Source organism: Mustela nigripes, chromosome X, assembly GCF_022355385.1.
Source record: "Mustela nigripes isolate SB6536 chromosome X, MUSNIG.SB6536, whole genome shotgun sequence".
Classification (NCBI taxonomy): Eukaryota; Metazoa; Chordata; class Mammalia; order Carnivora; family Mustelidae; genus Mustela; species Mustela nigripes.
In genome coordinates, this window is record NC_081575.1 from 3,307,528 (window position 1) to 3,332,741 (window position 25,214).

At 47.8% G+C, this 25,214-nt stretch overlaps 2 protein-coding genes across 2 annotated transcripts; both read right to left on the reverse strand.

The window, feature by feature from the left end:
• Positions 1–2,880: 2,880 nt before the first annotated feature.
• On the reverse strand, positions 2,881–8,980 carry CNGA2 (cyclic nucleotide gated channel subunit alpha 2). The gene is made up of 6 exons (XM_059386226.1): positions 8,871–8,980; positions 8,558–8,650; positions 7,760–7,930; positions 6,542–6,649; positions 4,634–4,740; positions 2,881–4,286 (listed from the first exon to the last, which is right to left on the reverse strand). The coding sequence occupies exons 1-6, from the start codon at positions 8,978–8,980 to the stop codon at positions 2,881–2,883; spliced, it is 1,995 nt and encodes a 664-aa protein (XP_059242209.1).
• Positions 8,981–20,659: 11,679 nt separating this feature from the next.
• On the reverse strand, positions 20,660–22,882 carry FATE1 (fetal and adult testis expressed 1). Its single transcript, XM_059385930.1, has 4 exons — positions 22,847–22,882; positions 22,348–22,454; positions 21,862–21,940; positions 20,660–21,132 (listed from the first exon to the last, which is right to left on the reverse strand). The coding sequence occupies exons 1-4, from the start codon at positions 22,880–22,882 to the stop codon at positions 21,001–21,003; spliced, it is 354 nt and encodes a 117-aa protein (XP_059241913.1). The 3' UTR covers positions 20,660–21,000.
• Positions 22,883–25,214: the final 2,332 nt, after the last annotated feature.

A 25,214-nucleotide genomic window follows, 5' to 3' on the forward strand; every position in this document is an offset into this window, starting at 1 on the left:
AACTGGTTGGGTCTCCAAGGGCCCTGCTTCCCAGTGGCTCAGCCTCTAATGAAGTCATGGGATTTAGAGCCCTTTCTTCCAGCCCAGCACTCAAAGGGAGAACATACACAGAATGTTGTTCCATCATGAATACTGTCTCCCTACTTCTGCCATTCCCAGGGATCAGGTCTAAGCATGGGTAATGCTACATATCCCTCCAAATGAGTCTGTTCCTGGCTAGGATTTGTTACTGTAAGGTAGGGAAGAGGCCAAGAAATTACATCAAATGTAAAAGAAGTCTGGATTAAGGATGAATTCCAATGAAGATCAGTGATGACACCTACACCCAGGCAAATTGGACTACATAAAAATTAAAAACTTCTGTGTGTCAATGGACACAATGAACAGTGAAAAGCAACCTATGGAAAGGGGGGAGGAATTGCAAATAATATACCTGATATGGGCTAATACCCAGAATATATAAAGAAATCCTACAACTCAATATGAAAAAAAAAAAAAAAAACAAACAAGCAACATGATTAAAAAATTTGAGAAGGACTAAATAGACATTTTTCCAAAAAAGATATCAAAATGGCCAACAAGCATATGAAGAGATGCTCTACATCACTATTTACCAGGGAGATGAATATTAAGACTACAATGAGATACCATCCACACCCATTCAGATGACTATTATAAAAAAATTATCAAAAGGAAACAAGTATTGATGAAAGTGTAAAGAAGTTAGAATCCTAGTGCACCGTTAGAGGGGATGTAAAATGGTACAGTTGCTATGGGAGACAGTACGATGGGCCCTCAAAAAATTAAAAATAGAATTACTGTGATTCAGAAATTCCACTTCTGGGTATCTTCTCAAAAGAAGTGAAAGCAAGAACTTGAGCAGATATTTGTGTATTCATGTGCATAGCAGCATAATTTAAAGTAACCAGAAAATGGTAACAACTCAAGTGTTCATCAATGGATGAATGGATAAAAAAAAAAAAATGTGGTCTAAAACATGCTATAACATAGATTAACTTTAGGGACATTAGAAGTGAAATAGGTCTATCACAAAGGGATAAATAGTGTATTCTACCACTTACATGGGGTATCCAAAGTAGTTAAGTTATAGAAACAAATTAGAATGGTGGCTGCCAGGTGCTAGCAGGGAGGGAAAAATGGAGAGCTGTTGTTTGATGGGCACAGAGTTTCAGTTTGGGAAGATCAAAATATTCTGGAAATTTGTTTCACAACAATGTGAATGTACCTAACACTACAAAACTGTACACTTAAAATAGTTAATATGGTAAATTTGATGTGTATTCTACCATGATTAATAGATAGAGACATAGAGAGATAGATGATAAATAGACAGATAGGTTGGTAGGTAGATAGAGGTAAGAGGTAGGCACAAGAGCATCTGAGTCTGCACCTAGAGCTTCTTGCCCACTAATTAACATTTGTTCTTTGGGTTCCTAATTATCTAGTGGTACCCACTCAAGTATCTGCTCCTCCAGAAGATCCTCTGCAAATCCCCAGATGTAGCTAGTGTTTCTGTCAAGACCCAGCTACCGGCAAATGGAAATAGGAGTTCGGTGTGTTTGCTCATTGCCCCCATTGAGTAATCATTTTCTGAAAGCTTCCTCTGGGCCAGGGATGTCCCTGAGGCTACAGTCAAAGCAGTGAGGGGGAGACGGTCCTGGGCCTGCCCTCAAAGAGCCCACAGTCTGGAGGGGAAACCAGTTCTGTCAAAACCAACCACACAGCATGATAAGAGCCAGGACATAGACTTGCAAGTGCTGTGGGAGTCTAGAGAGGGGGCGACTGACTGCCTAATTGGGAACCTTCTCCAAGAAAGTGATGCCTGAGCTGAATCCTGAAGGACCAGTGGAGCTTAGGCAGCAGAAGACAACAGAGAGTGTTCCAGGCAGGTTGAGTCCTGGATGAGAGGAAAAAAGAGGGGAGAAATGGAAAGAATGTGAATAGCAGAACCGAGCAATAACCACAACTAGCTCAAATGAATTTATTAACTTGCAGGTACCGCTACTAAAGATCTGAACTTGAAGAGTCTAGTACATACAGCCAGCCTCAGGACTTCTTCAGTAATGATCTGTATAGAAGGGTGGCCTCAGGACTTCTTCAGTAATGCTTTGTACAGAAGAGTGATGGCTAGAGCCCCTACCCTCCTCCTTCTCTAGTTGGCATTTCCTTGCTCCTCACTCCTTGCCCTGGAATGGACCAGGAACGAAAAGAATTATGATGTCTCTAGCCCAAACGGCTACAGAGACCTCACTCCTGGCTGGCAACATTCAGGTGGATGAACAGAGCAGGACTTGGAGTGCCTGATGGAGAGGCAGCCCTGAGTGAACACACTCCTACCTGCCACCTTCCTTCCCTTGTCCTGGGAGATAGACACAGCATCTATGCTAACTGTCTGCAGTCATTTTGTGAACTGCATACATGTGCAGGAAAATGGGGGTATTCAAAACACATATGAGAAAAACAAGGACCAGAAGCAAGTGGGAAGCATCTATATGCAAAAGAGCCTGGAAAGAGGGCAGATCCGCAGTAAAGTGCACAGTGTCCTGCAGAAGGACTTCTTCAGAGAAGATCATTGCCCAGGCTTCCAGCCCCAAGAATGCAGCAGAGTTCAGCTGCTCCTCTCTTCTTTCCTCAGACTTGGACAGGTTAAAGCTCCTGGAAGCTGAGCCAAAATGGTCTGCACTGTGCATAAGCTTGGTTAACTGGAGGAGGACTCCTAGATGATTGAGCCAAAAGCCTGGTACAGAGAGGCTTCAAGGAGAATTCAAGAGGGTAATGCATACAAATATGGATACCAGCACAGCTCTTCTAGTTCCTGCAGTCAAGGCCAAGGCTGGGAAGGCAGTTGAGCCCAAGCTCTTATGGCTCATCAGCAGCAGCTGGCTCAGGGCTGTTCATCCCATCTGACAGGTAATCCTCTTCATTGTTCTGCTTCATCTTGGTTTCCAGAACCGTAATGCGCTGCTTGAGTTTCTGCTGGGCTCCTGTGTACTCAGCCAGCAGGCGGCCAAAGCGAGTATACAAGGTCTCCATGTTGGTCTCCAGCTGCTCTAGCTTCTCCTGCACATCTACTTCCATGCTGGCTGCCACCTCATTCTCATCCAGAAGCCCCTCCTTCATCAGGATCTCCCGGCCCCTCTCCTCCAAGACCTTCTTGGCATCAGGGTATTCAGTCACAGCTTCCATAAGGTCATCCTTTGACAAGCAAAAGAGATCTGAATAACCAAGGCTACGGATGTTGGCTGTGCGTCGATTGCCCATTTTGCTGCCTTTGATGTTAAGGATACTGATCTCTCCAAAGCAACTCCCAGCTGAGAGCAAGGCATATTGAGTAACACCATCATCTGCCACTACTGCCAATTTGCCTTCCTTGATTATGTACATCTCCTTGCCAATATCCCCCTTGCGGCAAATGTAATCTCCAGGGCTGAAGACTTGAGGACGGAGTTTCAATACCAGCTCCACCAGCAGACCAGCCTCACAATCCTGGAAGATGCGTACTTTTTTGAGTGTGGACAGATGGACATTGATGGCTATCTCAGCCCTCAGCTTGGCTGGCAAGTTCTTGAGAACTTCCCGCTCGTCCACACTCTTCTTATTAGTCCACAGGTAGTCAAACCACTTAATGACCTTGGCTTCCATCTCCTTGCTGACCTTTCGGAACTGCATGTAATGTTTGACAGCATCAATCTTGGCCTGAAATTCAGCCCGGGTGGCATTCATGTTGGAGATCATGGAGCCCACATTTCCCACAATAGTGGCAAAGATGAGGACACCAATCAGGAAGTCAAAGATGACAAATAAGTACTCCTCATCCTTTACAGGGGGTGGTGTCTCCCCAATGGTGGTCAGTGTCAGGGTAGACCAGTAAAGGCAGTAGATGTATTCCCTAGCCAGGTAGCCATACTCAGGGTCAGTGATGTTGGGATAAACCCAGGTGTCAACCCCAAAGCCAATGGACTTGGAAATGGCATAGTAAATGCAGGCATTCCAGTGGATGATGATCAAGATGTAGAGGACCAGGTTGCTGATTCGGAAGATGTTGGGGTAGCTGGTGCGTGTCTCAGTGCGGTCAAAGAATTCAAACATGCGGGCAAAGTGTAGCAGGCGGTTAAAACGCAGCTCAGGGCTGTGGATGCCCACAGCAAAATAGATCAGGTCTGTGGGAATGATAGAAGCCACATCCAGCTTGAACTGCAGGGTGTGAATATAGTTGTCCCGCAACTTCTTAGGATCTTTGACCAGCAGCCCCTGCTCCAAAAAACCTAGTAGAGATGCAAACCAGTATATCAGCTCTGCCTTCAGTTCTATCCCTCCCAATAGGCTAATGCTCAGCAAGGGGCAAACTGTGCACTGAACCCTGCTTCTCAAGGAGAGGTATAGGAAACTCACTAGCAGAGCTGGCCTGAAGGACCTCAAAAGATTACCCCCAGGTCTGAACCTCACTAAGCACATGGTGACTGTGAGGTTCAAAGAGGAGCAGACACCAACCCAGGTCCCAGCTAGGCAGTTAAGTCCAACACTGTGTCAAGAAGGCTTCTTAAAAATGTGGACTCGGGACTTTGGACCTATGGGTCATGCTCCTGTGTATGCAACCCAGTTGCTCACATACCTGTGCGCAATCGAATGAAGAGGTCGGTGATATACACTACATCTGAGAAGTAGTCCAGCACCAGCCACACTAGATAGTAGCCTTTCTGTAGGTCACTGAAGCAGGCTCTGCAGGAAGACAGGAATGGACTTTATATTCAAAGTTGGCCAAGGCCCTCTGGAGGCCTCAAACTGAGTGCCCACTGAGCAAAGGGCTTGGGATGGCTACCAGGGACACTGACCAGTCGCCATCAGTTTAATATCATGAAGAAACTTATTGAAAAGCAACTTCTACTCCAATCCTTATTATTACATAGACATCCTTAAATAGACTTCTACACTGACCATCACTTATCTCTCATCCACTAGACCATGAGTTCCAAAAAGACAGATACCACCTCTTAGTCATTACTGCATGCCTTATGCCCTAGCCCAGAGCACCAGAATTTGACAGGTATGAGTTGAATGAAAAATGAGACACTGAAAGTATGAAATATCATACACAGCTAAATAGTCTCCATGCCCATTTCTGTAACCAATACCTATTGAGAACCCAACATAGACAACTGGCCAGTCCAGGTGATAGAGAAGATAGTACCTAAGGTTAACCTAGAGGCAGTGGGAATGAAGAGTTTGGAGACTTCAGAAGTTTTAAGAGAAATTGACAAGTCTTGGTGATTGAATGGATAAGGACCTAAAGAGGAGAGTAGAATAGAAAATAGAACCCCGGATGATGACCCAATGAGTTACTAGTCAAACGGAAGAGCGGTTAATTCTGACTACTTGGTCACATTTCAGATAAAACTCTAGGCCCCTCCCCTGGTTCACAAACCTACAGAATAGTCCTGTGCCTGCCTGATGTTCACTTGAAGTCCTCCGGGCACACTAGGCCATCCTGAGACAGGGTCTTAGCATTTGTTCCCCCTCCTCAGAATGTTCCTTTCACCAGCCTCAGACATCTAAATAACTGATTCCCTCTCACCATTAAGGTCTCAGCTAAAGTGTCACCTCCTCAGAGGGGTCTACACTGACTGTCCTTTCTATAGTAGCTTCCTGCCTCAAGTCCCTCGGGCTTCTGTTTTATTCATGTTTACTACCAGTGTCTCCCACTAGCTTGAAAGCTCCAAGATAGCAGAGACCTTATGTGTCTTATTCACGACATTATCCCCCACACTTAGCACAGAACCTGGCATCCAATGGGTGCTCAGTCAAACCCTTGCTGAATGAATAACTGAAGTGGGAGATGGGGTGGGGTGGGAAATGATGTCAAGGAAAGCCACCTGTAGAGAGTGGCTTTGGAACTGAAACTGCAAGAAGAGTCTCCACAGGCTAAATATGGGGAAAGGGAATTTTCTCTTGAGGAAGCAGCATGCTATGACCCAAGAGTAGTGAATGCTGGGGCTGGGGTATATCCAGAAGGTGGAACCAAAGAGAAGACCAAGTCCAAAGGGCCATGAAGTTCACTCTGAGGGCTTCAACTTCATCCTGTGAGCAATAGGGGACCATTGGAGGGTTTGTGAGGAGGAACTGATGTAAACAAATTCCAGTTTCTACCAACCACACTAGTTGCTAGTGTGAAGGATTTCTGGAGGGAGCAAGAGTGCCTACAAGAAATGAAGACAAAGCTATTGTAGTTGTCTCAGGGAGAGAGGAGGGTGGCCTTATCCAGGACAATTTGTTGTAAATGGAGAAGTAGGAACAGATACCAGGGAAGGTAGACATGAAGCTTTGGTAGCATATTAAGTTGGGAAGTAGAGGGCATTTGGGGGTTAATAGGGCAGAGGGAGATGTTATTGGCAAGCCCAGAATCCAGAAAGAAGGCTGGGTTGGTTGAGCTCTGTTATCCACAACTGGGACTGGTGTACTCTCAACCCCAAGGCCTGTGCCCTGGGATGTTTGAACACTCTCTTCCAGATCCCTCCCTGCTCACCTGGCCACCAGGAGGCACCAGTTGTAGAGGACAGGCATAGCAATGACAAATAGCCAGCGGTAGTACCAGTCTCCAGCTGGATCCAAGACAAATAGTTCAAATTTCTTCCTGAGGAGATAGACAGAGGCCAGGCTTAGGGACGGGGTCCTCAATGTGGCAGCACCCCAGTTCCCAGAGGCCAGGGGTCCTTTGAAAAATAATGCCTAAGAGGGTGTACAGGACTGGGTTGGTTCAGGGGCCCATTTTCAGGGAGCCACAACTTGGTACTAGGCATCTGAGTAGAGCCCAGATGAGCAAGGTTCACCCCCTTCCTATTTTAATCCCACATAGACCCATTGTTTCCCATGCCTTCTGGAGGCCCCTTGCCCAGAGGGCATGGCATGGCAAGGGGCAGTCTTTTCAGTGGAGTGGGCCTCAGGGCCAGAGGAAGGGCTTCCATAGGATGGTAATAACGGCTCAGGACCTGTTTCCATATCTCTCCTGGGAAGAGAGAGGCTCTTCAAGAAAGTAAGTGACACATGCATCCTGCCCACTCCACCCTCCCTGTTAGGTCCCTGGCCTCCATCTCCCAAACTGCTTTCCCAGATGCTACATCCTAGCTTGGCAAAAGCTCTTTTCCTCCAGTGGCCAGAAGTGGGGAATGTTGGCTTGGCCAGACATCCCCAGTCGCCAACTCATTCCTCAAAGAACGACCCTCCAGCTCCACCTTCTCCATCCTCCCCAATCCCTCCTGCTCAGTTGTTCCTAGGCCTTCCCTAGCCAGCCAGCCCCCAGTATGGCCTCCTCAAAGGCCCACCTCTGTACTGACATTAGGGTTGATGTGGTCATACTCTCAGCAGCACTCCCTAAATGCACTCTCTTCTGCATTTACTGACTACAGGAACTGAGGCTGGGGCTGGCACACATTCAGGTGCCTTTGTTGTTTGTTTCATGATCAGCAAGAGGACATCTGGCGAGGGGCAGCTAGTGGAAGAAAAGCTACCAGGAGTTCCCATGGTAATTGGCCACTGGATGTTGGAAAGGCTATGAACAGGGACAATGGAAGTGTACTGGAGTTAAAACCATAGGACGGATGTCTCCCCTGCAACTCCTTTCCCTGCCATGGCAAGGCTTGGTATAGACCCCAGTCTTCCTCTGTCAGTGGCATAAGAAATCGCACGACACCCTACAATTTCACGCTTGAGAGCCCTGATAGTCCTACAAGCTGGACAGCTATACTTTGTGTCCTTGTCCTCGTTGTCCTTGTCGCCTTTGCCATCCCCTTGCTGTGTCGTCACGGTCTGGAGCTCAGGCCCACGGAAACGCTCAAGGAATGAATCGGGACGAGGTTCCTCCTCACGGAAATTCTTGTTGGCCCACTCTCTGATGATCCCCACCAGGCGGACAATCCTAGAGATGAGAGGAAACATGAGCCAGAGAGGAGAATCATGCTGTTCAGAAAGGATGTGGACTCAAGAGCTCACTATCTGGTGAGAGAGATGGAGAAAGGACCTTGGAAACAGGCAAGTCTATGATATCCCCCATGCTGAGTTGGGATGGGGGCCAGCACTGAGGCCAGGGGCCTGGAGTTCAGGTATGACTCTAAATGAAGCCTAAGGGGCAAGCACATGCTCTTGGAAGACTTCCTGCCAGAGGTGCCATCTCGGTTGATTGTGGTGAACAGATAGTGCTCTCCAAGGCAAGATAAAGGTTGTGCTAATGGAGGACAGGCCAGGAGGAAGATTGACCCAGGCTTCCTGATTTCCCTATGGAGTCTATGACTCCGGGCTGCAGACCTCAGGACCCTCTACCTAGACCCCCTTTTTTGGGAACAGTTCTTCCCCCCTCTCCCAATAGTGAGAAAGACAACTCTGAAGGCAATACTTCACTGATTACTCCCAGCTTGCTCACAGGAGTCTCCTCAAGAGAAAAAATCCTTCCTAGCTCAGTGGGATTGAGAGAAGGTGAGTTATTGTAGCCACTCTGACAGGCCCCATGGACAGAAACAGGTAGCAGGAATGCAGTACTGGAACTCACCTATGGAAGCCACCCCTCCCCCGCTGGGGGGCATCTATCTCCGCCAGCCTCTGCAGTTCTGAGGAAGTGTCATCTTCGGCTGCAGACTGGGGCCTATAGAGGAAGGAGCAGAGATGACCAGGGTTTCTCTGAGCATACTTTGTCTCCTATCAGCACTTTTCTGTCCTGGGAGGTACCTAGAAATCCCACAGTCGCTTTTTAGAGGGTATCCTTAAGCCAAAAGATGGTTTGCTCTGTGATAATGAGGCAGAGCTGGGAGAAAGTAGAAGCTTACCAGGCCATCTCTGAAATGATCCAGCCTCAGCAGACTCACCTGCTACTGGTCCTGTGGTCATCTTTGCCATTGGCCTTGATGGCCAGAGGTGCATGGTGGTTGTGGTTTTTGGCTGGGGAACTCTTCACACCATTGGATTTTTCTGTCATCCTCCATGTACAACCAGTATCCTCACCTGCCAGAGAGATGGCAAAGAAGAAGTCACAGAGGATCTTGGATACCATGTAAGGCAGAGGAGGTGCAAGTGAGCAGTTAGAACAGAACCAGGGCTCACCTGAAAAAATCCCAGCATTCTTGGGTACTGCTATGGCAATGTAGGACAGGGGGATTCAGCATTGCCTAAGTTCCAGGCTCTAAACACTAAGAAAATGAAGATGCTGTCTCCACTCTGCCAGGTGATTTAAAAGGAAAACAGCACTAAATTGCAAAATGTGCTTATTTCTCTTTCACTCCAGTGAAATTTTTGACATATGAACTATCAAAGCTAAAACAAAATAAAATGGATTAAAAAAAAAATTAAGTTGATACACCTGGGTGGTACAGTCAGTTGAGCATCTGACTTTTAATTTTGCTCAGGTTGTGAACTTGGGGTCCTGACATTGAGCCCCAATTTGGGCTCCATGCTCAGCATGGAGCTTGCTTGAGATTCTCTCTCCCTCTCCCTGCCCCTCCAACTTGTGCTCTCTCTCTCTCAAATACATAAATAAATAAATCTATTTTTTTAAAAAAAGAAAAAATATCCAAGACACCTTCTGGTACCCTGGCTTTGTAGGTATCTGGCACATGTTGAGTACCTCCAAACCAGCCACTGCTCCCAAACTCTTGCCCCATGGGAAGAAATGTATCTCCTTGGCCCAAAGCAGCTGCCACTGCACTACTCTCCCCTGCTCTCTGATTCTTCTGATCTGAGACCACCTCAGAGCTCATGTTCCTCAGGTGAGAGTCATCTCTCATTGACTTCTTCAACCTGTGGTACTGTCTCTAGGGCTCCTTCCTTTTGTCTCTACTCAAATTCTCCCCAGTACCCCCCCCCCCAAGTAATGTTACACAAGCTGAAGAGCAAAGAGGAGCCCATGGTTGGGACAGGTGGTGAGGGGGAGAGAAGGGAAAGCTCTCATGGGCTCCATAGGCAGTGTACCAGTCAGAATTTTCTCTTTGGGGCTATAGGGAGCCTTGGAAGGGCTGAGCAGGAATATGGCTAGAACAGAATTATAATCCAGAAAGATCCTCTGGCTGCTATGTAGAGACTGGATTATATGGGGAGCAAGATCAGAGGCAAAGTGGCTGAAGAAGATGGTGCCAAAGGATCCCAAAACAAGTGGACAGTGTAGAAAACTATTCAGGAGGGAGAAAGGACACGAATCAAAGATGGATGGGGTGTGGGGAGCACTGAAGAACAAGTTGGTGGGATTACACAGAGAGAAAATACAGACTGAGGGACCAAGTCAGCGCTCTGGAGAACGCCAAAGTTTAAGATATGAGCAGAGGAGGGGGTGTCCACAAAACAGACTAAGAAGGAGCAGCCTGAGAGGGAAAAATCCTGAAAAGAAACAGGAGATTACATTCATTCTGCCATGTTTCTTGCCATGGGGTCAGACAGGCTGGGAAAACAGATTCAGAGTAGCTCTTCCCTGCTCAGGCTGGTCTGCATGCCCCACCAGATTTGATCAGAAATGATCAGCACACCCCTCAGGATGCCTATGGCCCCTACTGCTAAAACTCTGCCCCACTCCCCATCACCTCATCCCCCCATCTACCTGCTCCAGCTTCCAAAGCTGTCACCATGGTGATGGCAGGCACACCATGCTCTGTGGTGAGTGGTAATAACAAGAAGCCTCAGAGCTGCTCGCTTGGTACTCTCTGTGGGACTACGACACTGGGATGTTAATGAGGGTACCTGAGGGATAGAACAAGCATCTCTGAATCCCTGCTTAGACCCTAGAGGTAGCAGGCCATGGAGACAGAAAGTTCCAGGCAATGCAAACAAAGCTGGTACTATTCACACTGATCAGAGTTGGCCTCAGTGGAGCACTGTTCAGTGAATGAATAGCAGGGGTACAGGTGGGACAGTAAAGGGCAAGGCCTTTGCATGGATGGCAGAGACACTAGTGTGAGGAGGTTGGACCCAGAATGGAGTAGGGCAGAGGCGGCCAGTCAACCCAGGGAGGGTAGACCCAATACCAGGCAGAAGACTTTGGGCAGCCTGTCACTGATAGAGATCCAGTGCAGGCCCTGCTCAACACCACTTGAACCTCTTCCTTCCTTACTAATCATCCCTAATAGTTGTGGCCCTCAACCCACAATAGGGATAGCTCTGGGGGCACATGGCAACATTATGGCCTTTCTAAGGTTCTAGCACCGAGACAGATTCCTCTCCCATTATTCCTGCTACCTTTCTGCAAGGAACAGGCCTTTCTTTCAATCTGGTCACCCTGCATCTCCCCTGCTACACACAATTCTGTTCATCAGAAACTGCCCCCCCCCCACACACACACACATAAGGCTGCTTGCCAGGGAACAAAGGCAGGCAGCTATCTCCTGGCACTGCACACAGCTAGGCCAGTGATTCTCACCTGCACTGTCTCCAAGATATTTCATCTAGTCCTAAGGCTTCTATTACCATCATGTTCCAAATTAAGGTCCCAACCCAGGTATCTCTCCCAAGCTGCCTACTCATATCTCCAACTGCCTGGTAGACATCTTCTTTCAGACACCTCAAATATGACATAACTAAAATTAATCTTGACACCCTTACTTACAAATTGGCTTCAAGTTACCCATCTCATACAGGAGAGCTGCCCTCTACACAGTCATCCAAACCAGGAACTTAGATGTCAACCATAATCCCTTATATCCTTTAATCATCATATGCAGATAGCCTCTGTCCTCAATCAGTTTTCCACCCAAAGTGTCAAAGATCTGTCCATCCACTGCCTTGTATACCCAAGGCCCTGGCCTGGTCTCAAGCCTTGACTGTTTCTCTCCAGACATGCTGCAACAGACTTGCAGGTCTCAAGCCTTGACTGTTGCTCTCCAGACATGCTGCAACAGACTCTGACTGCCCCATCCCTCACACGGCTCTTGAATGGAGGGGATTCATAGACACCATCAGGGTTTGCTGGGAGTTAAAGCTCCCAGAGGGAATGAGAGCAGAAAAGGAGGCCGAGGGTAACATTCTCAAGACCTGCATGGATGGGACTGGAGAAGATGATGCTGAGTGAGCTAAGTGAAGCAGAGAAAGTCAATTATCATATGGCTTCACTTACTTGTGGAACATAAGGAATAACATGGAGGACATTAGGAGAAGGAAAGGAAAAATGAATTGGGGGAATTTGGAGGTGGATAAGAAGCATGAGAGACTGTGGACTCTGAGAAACAAACAGGATTTTGGAGGAGAGGGGGTTGGGGTTACATGAGCCTGGTGGTGGGTATTAAGGAGGGCACGGATTGCATGGAGCATTCTGTGTGGTACATAAACAATGAATCTTGGAACACTGAAAAAAAATAAAATTAAATTAAACAAATATACCTGTAAAGGTGACATGTGGCCCAAGGAGCTGAAAGAGGGGAGGAAACTGGTGACCTTATCAAAAGCATCCTCTTGTCCTTCTCCCCTCTAGCAGCCATTAGTTTGTTCTCTGTATTTACAGATTTGATTCTGCTGTTTGTTGGTGGGAAGATAGATAAAATAGGTGAAAGCAGGTGGGAGATGCAGGCTTTCAGCTACAGAATTAATAACTAACAAGGATTAAAAAGATACAATGTGGGGAATATAGTCAATGGTGTTGTAATGGCTTTGCATGATGACAGATGGTAGCTACACTTGTGGTGAGTACAGCATAACATACAAAGAAGTTGGATCACTATGCTGTACACCTAAAACTAATGTAAGATTGTATATCAACTATATTTCAATTTTCTATTTTAAAAAAGGCAGCCTCAATGAGTGGTGGTAAAAGACATGTTTTGCAGGGTTTCATAATGAGTAGTAGTAGGTGAGGAAAAAAGATATGAATATGTCTAACTCTTTCCAGAAGCTTGACTGAGAGAGAAAGGGGAGAGATAGAGTAGAAACCAGAGAATGTGGGGTTGCAAAAGTTTTTCTGTGTTTCTCGTGTTATTCTTCTACTGGAATGAGATAATAATGCAAGTATAAAGTTTCTGAGGAGGTATTCAACAGATAATGAAAGTATCTGTGCATTTGACCAACTCCAGTTAAGGCTGGAACTCATGAAAGATGGATAAAATGGGTGGTGAGTCCACGTACCAAAGGAATAAAAGAGGACTTATCAAGAACATGGGCCAGGAGAGAGGGAGCTGACAGTTTAGATGTGCATAGGGGTACAGTAAGAAAGAGCTGAAGGGGCTCACTCATGTCCGCAGCATTCTCAGTGAAATGACAGGAAGTTTCATCTTCAGAAGACCCAAGGGTACAGACTTTGGAGACCAAACCTTTTGCAGACCAAAAGGTTTGCAATAGCTGCCACAGAAATGCACAGGGGAATCTGAGCAAGTGTGAGGGCAGGACTAGGCTGAACAAAGAAGATAGCAGACCACGTAATTGGCAAAGAGAAGAGAAATGGGCTAGACCCTAGATGGAATGTGGGACCTTCAAGGAAAGAGACTTTCAAACAGAGTAAGGCACGGCGATTCTGTAAAAAGCCTGACATCAATCATTATATACTTCTGGACCTCTTTCCTCCTCATCCACAAATTGAAGAACAAACCCAAGACTTTTATAGAAAAACCAGCCCTGGCCCAAGGAGTCTCTTGGACCCTGGTTGAAAGAATTCTGAGGACAATTACTTCAGAGATGCTAAGACCAGGGACAAAAGGAACAAGTTAGTCATACACCAAAGATAAGAAGCCAGAACTACTAACTTCCAATCTGTGGCTCATTCAAATGTTCACTGCTGCCTGGTACTCTTTAATTCACTCATCTAGCCCACACATATTCTCAGAGAACCTGTTGTGCATCAGGTCTGTACTAAGTGTTGAGGTCAAAGAGATGAGTCTGGCAATTCTCTGACCTCAGTGTTGCTCTCAGAAGGGTCCTGCTACTGTAGGGGGGATAATTTGTCCCTAGACTGAACACTGTTCTGGTCCCACTGAAAAAATCTGAAAAGCAAGACTCAAAAGGATCAAACTCTTTCCAAATAAGTTAACTTCATCCCAGAGCAAGACCCAAAAATATTATTTTTAAAATACTTTAAAAAAAAGTATACAACATCCAACAAGGTAAAATTCACAATGTGTAGTATTCACTCAAAAATCATCAAACATATTAAAAAAATGTCTCCATAATGAAGAGGAAATGATCTATTAATTAAAGAAAACCCAGAACTGATATAAATGTAGAATTACCAGACAAGGGTGCTAAAACAGTTAATATAACAAAGAGAAAAAAGAATCAGAAAAAGAGCAAAGCATCATTGATCTGTGGAACAACTGCAAGTGGCTTAATACTGCAGCTGGTTCCTGGAAAGCACTCCACACATATTGATGGAAGGAAGGAAGGAAGGAAGGAAGGAAGGAAGGAAGGAAGGAAGGAAGGAAGAAAATAAACATAGTTTGGAGTTTTAGACCTTGGTGAAGTTCTGAGGAATTTCAGAAGACAGAGCTTAGAAGAGAGAAGGGCAATTAGGGAGACACTCCAGTGAATCCTTCCAGGTGACTGGTTTTATCCCAAATTCTTTTATAGTCCTGGCCATCCTGGCCTCATATTCAAGTTAATATCAGCCAGATCTTTTCTACTATGATTGGGAAGGGAACTCTTCCATGACTGACAGCCTGGAGATGCAGGCTTCAAGTCTCAGCCAGAAGCTAGTGCTACAGATATTCAATTCCAGCCATTACAGCAGAGAAAGTCCTAGGCTGTAGGCAGAGAATGGCACCAAGGTGTGAATCATTCACATTATGGGTGGCAGGGCAGAAGGGGCAAGAAGCAGGAAAGCAGGGATGTAGGCAGTGACAAGGAGAGCCAAGAAGAAGCTAGAACCTGGGGGTGAAGAGACAGTTTCTCATTCATTGAGTAACTACCACACACTAAATACTAAATGTATGTTAACCCATTTAATCCTTATAACAACCTGACACGTATGATGTTATTATTAACCCCACTGCACAGATTCACACCCAAGCAATCTCAAACAATCTGGTTCCAAAAGCACACTCAGCCACAGGGCGAGCTTGGCAGGTGAACAGAGCCAGGGACTTGGATATGAGTACCAAGAGGAGAGTTAGTCAGAACTGCACCAAGCACTGCAGGTTCTTGTGGAGCTGAAGCTTCAGTGACCCCGCTAAGTCCCAGGACTAAGGATAGTGTCGGGTACTTATTGAATGGATGAGGGAATCATCTACATGACAAATACCAAACTCTGCATTGGGGCATGCAGATCCCTTCTGGATCTCACCAGACCCATCTCTGTAGCCTCATCTCTTGTGGGACCATCTCATGTTGGAGTTTGGTGAGGTATGGCTATGTCTGGTCCTAGCAGTTCTGAGGTAACCATGGCACCTAAAGGCCAACCAGGTATACACGTTGTCAGCCAGTTGGGGCTCAACTCGAAGCTCATGTGCCCAACCCAAGCACTCAGTGTCAACTTCCTCTAGGAAAGGCAGCCATCACCCTAGAGGCCCCACCTAACAAGTAGTGCTAATGGCTCTGCTCGTGCTCTGCCAATAACAGGGCTGGGGATATGGTAGGAAATCTAGAGCCAGGCCACCCCAACATTAGCTGCCTCTTATGGCTACAGGCCAACATGGATGGAGCGGGCACTTCCTGGTCTAGGGTAAATCTCAGCTGAAGGACCAAAACGGAGAGCACGCCCCTGCCCTATGCCTGGTTATAGAATCTTCCTCAGGCAGAAGCTCCAAAAACTTCATTGCATACTTTCACCCAAACAGCAGAGGGGCTGGGTCCCAAAGCCAGAGAGACCTGCAGTGGGCACTCTACCGCAAGTCTCTTCTGAAGACGACAGAGTGCATTTGAAGGACTGAAAGCAAAGACTGTAATCCAGTAGGGTTTCTGGGAGAAGCATTACATAACCCCTGCCCTTACCTCCATTACTTCTCATATGCAGAGAGCCATGGAGCTCCAGGTGGTGTATCTGACATGTTTTGAGGCTGGGATATCCAGAAATGCCCTGGGCCAAGCAGGCCAGTGGAGGCAGGGGCAAGTGGTAAGGTCTTTAGGCTTCTCCTTCCCTCCCACCAAAGCTGGCCTGGCCAAGCAGCCCCTCAGCCCCTCAGTCTCTATACTCCAAATCTTCTTCAGTCACTCTCCTAGAAGAGAGCAAAGACTCAGCTGCCTTGGGCCTAGCATGGCACTCAGTGTCTTCATACTCCTAGAGCCCTCAGGATTTCACTCAGCCGCTTTGACAAGAGACAATGGTTCCCCACACAGCCACTTTCCTCCAACTGAGAAAGACCAGTCAAATGAAAGCACATATCAAGACAAGTTCTAGGACCTGCACACTTTCATGGGCTCCAGCTCCTACCCCCATGGAGACCATCAGCCCTGGTTACAAGAAGGTGCCAGCCTTTGATCAGTGGCTGCCTCAACCCAATGCCAGTCCCTTTCCTTACCAGTCAGATGGCTTCAGAGGCAGGGTGTCCCCTGACCACAATCAGCATCCGTTGGCCCGTCTGTGAAGCCTCCAATCAGAGTCAAGCCCTTGGCGACTCATCAGTGCCTGAAGCCAGAAGTGACCTCCTGGTGTTCCTGTTCCCAGGCCAGTGGGGTCCCTGAACTCCCACACAGATGGCAGCCTCTCAGTCAGAGAGCTGCGTCACCCTGCCTGGCACCAGCAGGGGAGGCTGGCAGTGGCCCAGAGGAGCTCATGCCCACGGCTGCAGCAAGCTCAAGACCCTGGCCCAGGGTGGCACCCACCCACTGGAGAAGCTGCTGGACCTGCTGGCTGGATGTGCCACCCTCTCACTATGAGCCCCGTACAGCTCAGGCTGTAAGCAGGTGAGGGCTGGATGTTGGGCTGCCTGGCTGTGGAAGCTGCTTACCGGCCCCTCCCAAACTCTCTGAGGAATCCTCCCTTACATGCATCGCTCAGGGCTTTGTGTCTGGGGACTCAAAGCTGCCAGCTCACTGCCCCCCATGCACCTGCCTTCCACCTTGGTCACAGTCCCAGCCAGCCTACCTGCCAGATGGCAAGCCAGGGAGAACGCCTGGGAGAGAAAAGAGGTTCCTGGGGCGGAGCAAGTTTGGAAAGGAAGCCATTCCTTCTTCTCCAGTGCTACCTGGACTTGGCCTCTAAGAGAGGCCATGGCTGGGGAAGTGAAAGAGGGCAAGAACCCTTGGGTGGCAAATACTTAGGTCCTTTTCAAGAGACTAGGTACAAAAACAAAACAAAACAAAACAAAAGACCAACGCTTCGTGCAAACCACATCTCTCTCTCCACATGCCCACTTTGTTCTGCTTGGCTTCCCCTCCTGCTAGGAAGCCAACCTGAGACAGAAGAACCAGACTACTGAGTTTCAGCATCTGCATTTGCCAGGGCTGGCAAGGGTTTAGGGGCCAACACAGTGGGGCAGGCATGACCAGAGGCTTTCTGCTTTCCCCACCTGTCCACACAGCTGGGGAACTGACCCATCTCTCAGTGGGTTGCGTGAGGTGACTTACATGAGATCCCATGCACAAAGGCCGGAACGCATACAGGCACACATATCTGTACAACACCAAGAGGTCACTGCTAGCTGTGTAACATATGTGGCAGTGAGAGTTTACAGGGATGCACACCAAGCTGACCAAGGAGGTTAGTTCTATAGTGGGGCTTAACATTATGGAACAAGGGACTTTGTTAGCTACACCTATCATGTTTGCCTTTTTCAGGAGGATATCATCAAGATAAAAAAATAATTTGTAATTATTTTTTATATGCAATGTGCTGGCACATAATAGATGCACCAAAGAAATTAGTGGTCAGTATTGGCTTACTTTTATGTCTACTTTTCCACAGTGGACATGCCCTAAAGACCAGGCTTGTATGACCAAGGCAAATCCAGCCCCCAATTCAGGAGGCCAGAATTGCTCTCCAGGGACCCTGGTCAGAGGCCATCCTCCAGGCCTTTATTTCTGCTGGGTGCCAGTGATGCGGAAGGCAATGGAAGTCAGTACTTTCGCTTTAGCAGGTCCTGATCCAGCCCAGGGACAAACTATGTACCCCTCTAGGGCCAAGCGTAGGCAGCCCATAGGAAGTTTCACAGAGGAGCAATGAACAACACACAGCAAAAGAACCCCTTCCCCCATACCCAAATATGAATGAGTCCCTCCCTCCCCTACCAGCCCATGGGGAAGTTCAAGGCTTCTTGGAAGATGGGTTGCACTAATGCTGGAGAGCTTGGACAAGGCCAGGGCAGCTTGGCAGGGAACTAGCATCAAGGGGGTGAGATGAACTGACAGATGTTAGCCAGAAGGCTTGGTAGGCAGTGCCAGCCCCTACAATAGGGCCCTTCGCAGAACTCTGCAGAGGAGCCTGCTGCATGTCTCCCAGGTCATCAGGAGACCAGCATGGGGCAGCTTGAGCTCCTTTTCCCTTCTGGAGGCCTCTGTAGATGAAGCAGGCAGGCAGGGCTGGCAAAAGCCAAACAGTCACACCACAGGGTAAGGTTCTAGGCTAGTGCTCCACCTTAGCTCACCTGGCCCAGGAGGCACTTCTCCAGGGGGTTGCCACACTGTTTGTTTGCAACTCAACTAAATTGCTCCCAAGGGTGAAACTTTGTTTCGCAACATATCTTAAGCTAGACTTCTTCTGAAAACATGTCCGTGTCTGCTCACACACACACACACACACACGCACACCCATGTCCCAAAGGGTAGGCCTTGCCCCAACCTGCAGCAGCCTTCTCTTCTTCTGAGCCTCCTGGCATAGACAGCTGGAACAGACGAGAGTGTCAGCTTTCAGAGAACTACTCAGGGGCACCTGGGTGGCTCAGAGGGTTAAAGCCTCTGCCTTCAGCCCAGGTCATGATCCCAGGGTCCTGGGATCGAGCCCCACATCAGACTCTCTGCTCAGCGGGAAGCCTGCTTCCTCCTCTCTCTCTCTGCCTGCCTCTCTGCCTACTTGTGATCTCTGTCTGTCAAATAAATAAATAAAATCTTTAAAAAAAAAATAATGTTTAAAGAACTACTCACGGGCAGCCCTCCTGACATCCTTAAATCCACGTCTCTCGCCTTTGCTTAGCTGGCCTCCTTCCATGTGCTCAAGGGCAGTGGGGACTTTGGGCTTGTGGCTGTTGCCCTTAAAAAGTCCCTGCAACTTGGAGGCTATGGGGAAGGACGAAGAGGGGAGGCCTTCAACAAGTCTCCCCAGCTTTCCTTTTAGTCCTCAGTTCATTCCTGGGCACCAGGGGCCATTTGGAGGGGGCAGGGAGGCTCCAGGTTCCACCCGGGCCTCTTGGCTTTCCCAGCTAGAAGCACTTGTGTCTGGATGTGGCTCCTTCCCCATTCCACAGAGGGCTTTCCTCTGGCTCTCCATTACCCTCTCTACTCTGGGACCACAGAGGGAAGCTCCTAACTGATTCTTCATTAAGTGTTCTTGTCTCCATTTTCAGCAGGGCCCAAGCCCCAGTGGCCACATGCATGGCACTCCCTAGGGCTGACAGGAGGCCTCTGAGAATCAAGAGTAGAAGAACCCCCTCATAGTATGGGGGTAACTGAGTACCAGAGAAGGGTGGGGAAGAGGCAGAGCATGTTCACATCTCCAGGCTCTGTCTTTCCTTCCTTCTTTCCTTCTTTCCCTGTCCCAGTCTCTCTCATCCTCCCTGTCCTCCTCCTGTCTCTTTCTCAATCTTTTTGCTTCTGTCTCTTCATGTCTGTCTTTGTCTCTCTGTCTCTGTCTCTCTCACATACACACATACAGACACAGACTTACACACACAATCATGTTTATTTTATATCTAATGACTAACATACCCTCCTATCTTTATAGATGGAGAAGTCTTGACAGATTTGGAAGTTCCAGTTAACCATAAAAGCCAATGAGAACTTTCTGGGTCCTTGACCCCCACGAGATACATATTTATTCATTGGCCACAGGGAAAGGGACAACAGCTCTTCCCAAGGCCTCCTGTAGTCCAGCACATCTGCCCTGTGGTCGGGTCCCAAACAGCAACACTCCCGTTGGCTCAGCCCAAGTCCCACTGCTCCACCAGCAATCTGCTCTGTTTGGGGTTAGCTTCATGGGGCTGTGGACATGGGGGAGTGGGGTTCAAAGTCTCTCCATGTCATCTCCTGTCCAGCCTCCAGAGCTGAGGATGGGCCTTGCTCTCAGTCAGTCTATACGAGACAGGCAGAACCCTAGGCTGGAACACAGGAAAATCCATTCTAGACCTGACCCTGTCCTGGTCTTGCTGGAAGACCTTGGACCATGTTCTCCCTCTCCAGGACTCAGTTGCCTCCTGGGCAACTGGAAAGGTTTCTGGTGCATTCCAGGTTTCCTCTGATTGAGTCCCTGCAATGCCTTGGCCCAGACAAGCTGCTGAAGAACAGCTTACCCACAAGCACCCATTGGCATGATAACAACAGGAAGGACTTTGCCAAGCTAGCTGTTCTCCTAAAAAGGCTCCCTGCTGCGCAGGGGACTTGGGGGAGGAGGGAAGAGAGGGAACCAAGACCCCTGGAGTGGGGCATCAGCCCAGTCCCTGCAACAATGACTTTGTTCAGAGGGGCTGTCCCTACATGCATCCTGGATATAAGAAACTCAACCACCAGGGTTTGCTGCCATCAGTGAACTTTTATTGAGCGCATTTTCTGTGTAGAGCCCTGTACACAAAGTGGAAGAAAACTGGGAAAGCACAGCCAAGCCCCTGGCACAGAGGATGGAACAGAAGCGATGATGAGGGCACAGAGGCAAGGTTCAGCTCTGGGACAGTCACCACGAAGCCCTGATAGGCAAGCAGGAAGCACTTGCCACTGGTGTTACTGTGGAGACGAGATGCCACCCACCTCAGCCTCCAAAGTGGCTACATTTCAGCCCTTGCGGACCTTCGGAATGTCACACTTCTTTTACCTCCCAGCAGCTAGGGCCTGCTCCAGGCAAGCGGTGTAACCAGAGTTGGAAAATGGCTCCAGTGCTGCTAAGGAAGATGGGCAAGGGCAGCCCAGGGAGGAAAGGGAAGAAGAGGAAGGAGAAGCGGGCTCAGGCGGCGTGAAACGTCACTGGCGCATCCACAGCCACAGGTTGGCAATGCAGGCCGACACCAGCATGGTGAAGAACAGAGCATCCCTGTGGCGCCAGGTAGCACCCTGCTCCTCCAAGGCACGCAGCCGGCCGGTGATCACGTGCAGCTGCAGAGACCAAAGAGCTGGTGAAAGGTCCTCCTGGGGAAGCCCATGGTTCACCCCTGGGGAAAGTATGAACTTCGTACAGGAAGGGCATCTGCCGCCCTTCAGGAGGCCAAAGTGCCTCTGGAAGAGAAGAAGGCAGAGCAACTGAAACAGGGGGCTGGGGTGGGCCAGTGGGACCAAGGGCCAGGCTGCGTATGTTTGCAGGCCAGCAGCCTTGTCCCCTTGTTGGTGTTCGCCCAGTTGTCTGGAAGAAGCCAGCCTGTCCCGGCTGTACCAGGGGAGAGGCGGAACAAGACATTTCAGTTCTGGGGCAGGCTGGCATGGTGGCAGCTGCAGCACCAGAGTAAAGGCAAGGCTCCAGGATAGGTGACACTCAGGGGCTGGAGAGGGCCTGTTGTGGTCTCTCCCTGAGAAGATAACCCCGCCCCAAGAGCTCTTAGTGCCATTCTCTCTGCACAGATTTCTATCCTCTTCTGTTGCCTCTTCACCCTCCTTTTGGCTTCCCCTTTTCCCTTCCCACACATCCCAGGGAGAGAGGCAGGGCTGAGACTGCCATCAAGATGGGACACGAGAGCCTTGAAGACTGGGAGGAAAGGAAGGGGAGCCTGACCTCACCTCCACTGTTAAAGGCTAAGATGACGTCAAAGGGGGTGGTCTCATTGTTGCCAAGGCCCACCTGCCCCAAGACACCAGGATTCTGCTTCTACCCTCCCAGTGGGAGATGCTTACCTGTCTTCTCATGACTTCCATCTCCAATCCATTTAGCTCTTCCAAGCCAATCTCTGCCACCATATCTGCCTCTGGGTCACTGGGAAATAAGAAAAGAAAGAGGTTTGTGAGTTGCTGGTGGTCCCAGGCCAGGTATGGCAGGGACCATAGGAAGGCCATAAGGGCAAGCAGGCAAGGTCAGGAGCTTTTCTAGACAATGACTCTGTCATCCTCAGTCCTTCTCTTTCCAGGTAAGCAGGCCCTGTGGCCTGAGGACTATGAGCTACCCCAGCCCAGCATCAGTGTGCTCAGAGGCCCCAAATGGGCAAGAGGCCAGGAGGTTCAGGGGTTCTTATGAGGAGACAATAGAGCCCCAACATTCCAAGCATGACCAGCTGCTCACAACGCCTTCCTGGTCAGTCTGCTTGCTGGTCCATCTGGTCCACCCTGGTACCTGCCCAAAGAGCTCCAGCTTTCCTCCTGCAAGATCCCTGGGATCCTTCTTACCGCTCATAATGGAACCTCATGTTCTGGAAGCCACCAGGATACTCCTGAGGGTGAGCATTGCCATGGCCTTGTTCTCTCAACATTCTGGGCAATGGCAGCTGGGGCCCCTAAAGAAAGGAGTGGTCAGTAAAAGTAGCCACGTCAGTGTCAGCTGAACAGCTGCCCCACACTTCCCAGGACCAATGGTGTACCCTGTCAGGAGTCACATGGTACCTGATCCTCTGGAATCAGGGGTTGGCAGCTTTCAGACCACTAGAAGAACTTGGAAATCCCACAAGTTGGCCAACTGCCACCACTCTACCCATACCATGCTCCTCAGTAGTTTCTAGTCATCCAAGCTATGGGAAAGAAGAGCAGTGACAGGGATCCCCGTGCTCTGCCAGCACTGTCACAAGCAGACAATCAGACATCAGCCAAGTCAGAGAGAGAGTGGAAAAGCTCAATTTTAAAGTCAAGGAAATTGAGGTCTGGCAAATGACTACACTTCCAAAGGACATACAGTAAATATTGGAGCTCGGGATAGAACTCTGGCCATTGCGAGACCATAACATTCTTCTCTGGGTGAGCACAGCTATCCCAGTGGTTTTCATTTTCATTCGTCTGCTAATGACTTCTTGGAGTGGATGTCTCTGCCCCACAGCTCTGGGGCTAAGATATTTCCTGCCTTGAAGAGCCAATGTAGGCTAGAGGAACAGAATGTGCCAGACACACCTGGGTTCAAATCTCAGCTCCAGGTTTCCAGTGCAAGATGAAAATTTTCACAGACTATTTGGTTTAACACATGCCACATGCCGCCCTGTAAGCCCTTACCAACATCAAGTCATTAAATCCTCTTCATGGCCATTCAAAACAGGTATTACTATCATCCCATTTTGAAAGATTAGAAAACTGAGAGAGAGGTCGCATTATTTGTCCAAGTCACACAGCTGGTAAGTAGCAGAGCAGTCATTTACAGCCAGGATAATTTGCTCCAGAGGTTGTGCTTTTAACCATTATCCTAGGATGCCTCTGATATTTGACACCACTTCGCCTTCAGACTCCATTAAAATGAAAGCGAAGTCAATAAAATGGTATACAACCTGCAAGAAAAAAGGTAACAGGAGAGGAGAGGCCACAAATGATGAGAGAGCTCAACAAGACTGTGGCATTCAGAGAATGCTGAGAATAAAGCCAGGGGAAGTGGGCCTTGTGGCTCAGAAGCAAATGGCAAGCAGTAGAGGAGGGAGTCCTCCTCCTGCCAGCGTCCAGAGAAGACCCAGACCTGGAAGCTGCAGGGACACTGGGGTGGTCTTGAGGACCCAGTGGGTGGGGGTGGGGGACAGCAGCCTTGGCTTAAGGTCTGTACATGGAGCAGTCATCCAACCCTCTTACCCCACCTGCCTGGCAGCCTTTTCTCCCCATATTCAAACTTGAGCTAAATGAATGGAGAAGCAGGGGCAGTTGAACCACAGACCAGAGCCCTCTCTACTCTGGCATTTACCAGTTCCTCCTGCACAACCGACTTTGCTGAATTAGAACCTACTGTCTCACAGGCCTCACCAAGACACAGAATTCTGAGTTGTCTCTATTTGCCTCACTTTTAACAAGAAACAGACAACCAAGGCTCACCTGTCACCTGAGAAATATCTGCAGCCCTCCTATATTCTTAAGAACAATAGTAAATGCAAGGTTGAACCATTTCTATATAAAGGATTTTCATAGAAACTTTACCACCATGTTCCATTTGTTGTAATAACGCAAAATTTCTTTCTTAAAAGTGCACACTGATATTGGTGTGACATTTTCTATGTGAACAGTACTTGACAGTCATGCTACTATTTTATTTTCCTCTTCATCTTCTTCTTATGATACCTCAAAAATAGGTTGAAAATGACAGTGTGTGTCAAGAAAACCTTAGGACTATGAAGGGGAATTTGATTGAGAGTTTCTCCTAGAACAATTTCCACACCATCCCTTTGATTTTCCTACAGATTGGGATCAGAAAGACAAACAGGTTTTTTGAGATATTTGAGAGCAAATAAAGATAAGTAACTGGTGGCTGGGGTTTGTTTGTTTGAAATAACATAGTTTGTTCTTACACATAAATATAACAAGAATTAATGTGACAACATCTGCAAGTCATTGATAGCCTATTGAAGTTGCTCATCATAAGACAGGTCTAACTGTTCAAAACCAGTTGTCTTTTTGCCTTTTTAAAAATTTTTTTAAGAATTATTTTTATATCTTTATTTAGAATTTTAGATATATAAAATTTTATATTTTTATTTAGAATTACATGCATTATAAAACATAAGGCTTTTATAGCAATTTGACAGAGATCAAGAAAATCTATGAATTTCAGCAAGTCCTAACTTCCTTCTACTATTTCAAACAGTGTTATTTTTATCTTCATGTACTTTTCAAAGCACACTACTTCCCCCACACCCAAATCAGCAGAACAGTATTATGATTTTTTTTTCTCTTTTAATTTTGTGGCTCTCAGGTGGTCAGGGTTCCATTTTGGGGGAGGGTGCTCAAAAGCAAATAATAAATAGAACTGATAAATTTCTTAATTTAAATGTCTAGTTTCTAAATTCATTATAATGACTGTTTCTTTTTAAAGTAGTCCTGTGGTCCTAATAGGTAATTATAATTAATTCAGAGATTATATCTCTCCATTACCCTCAAAGATCCCATTCTCCCTCAATCTCATGGGCATGACTGGCTTCCTGGAGCCTGAGCTATTGAAGTAATTTGACTTGACTTCCACCTTTGGACATAAGAAACCAATTCAGTATTTTTGGTTTATTTTCATTCCCAGGAGGTCCCTGATCTGGGAGCTCTATTTCTCTTTATTCATTAGCGGCGGAATCATTTGGGCATTTATC

What these genes read in the sequence shown, in the direction of transcription:
- CNGA2 (XM_059386226.1), bottom strand. Translation starts at nt 8,980, where the DNA reads ATGACAGAAAAATCCAATGGTGTGAAGAGTTCCCCAGCCAAAAACCAC. An exon ending in GACCACAGGACCAGTAGCAG is followed by an intron (nt 8,651 to 8,870) that starts GTGAGTCTGCTG and finishes CTTCCTCTATAG; the next exon opens with GCCCCAGTCTGCAGCCGAAG. An exon ending in GGGAGGGGTGGCTTCCATAG is followed by an intron (nt 7,931 to 8,557) that starts GTGAGTTCCAGT and finishes TCTCATCTCTAG; the next exon opens with GATTGTCCGCCTGGTGGGGA.
- FATE1 (XM_059385930.1), bottom strand. Translation starts at nt 22,882, where the DNA reads ATGGCCAGAGTTCTATCCCGAGCTCCAATATTTACT. An exon ending in CCCGAGCTCCAATATTTACT is followed by an intron (nt 22,455 to 22,846) that starts GTATGTCCTTTG and finishes TCCTTTCTTTAG; the next exon opens with GGGCCCCAGCTGCCATTGCC. An exon ending in TGGAAGTCATGAGAAGACAG is followed by an intron (nt 21,133 to 21,861) that starts GTAAGCATCTCC and finishes TGGTCTCTGCAG; the next exon opens with CTGCACGTGATCACCGGCCG.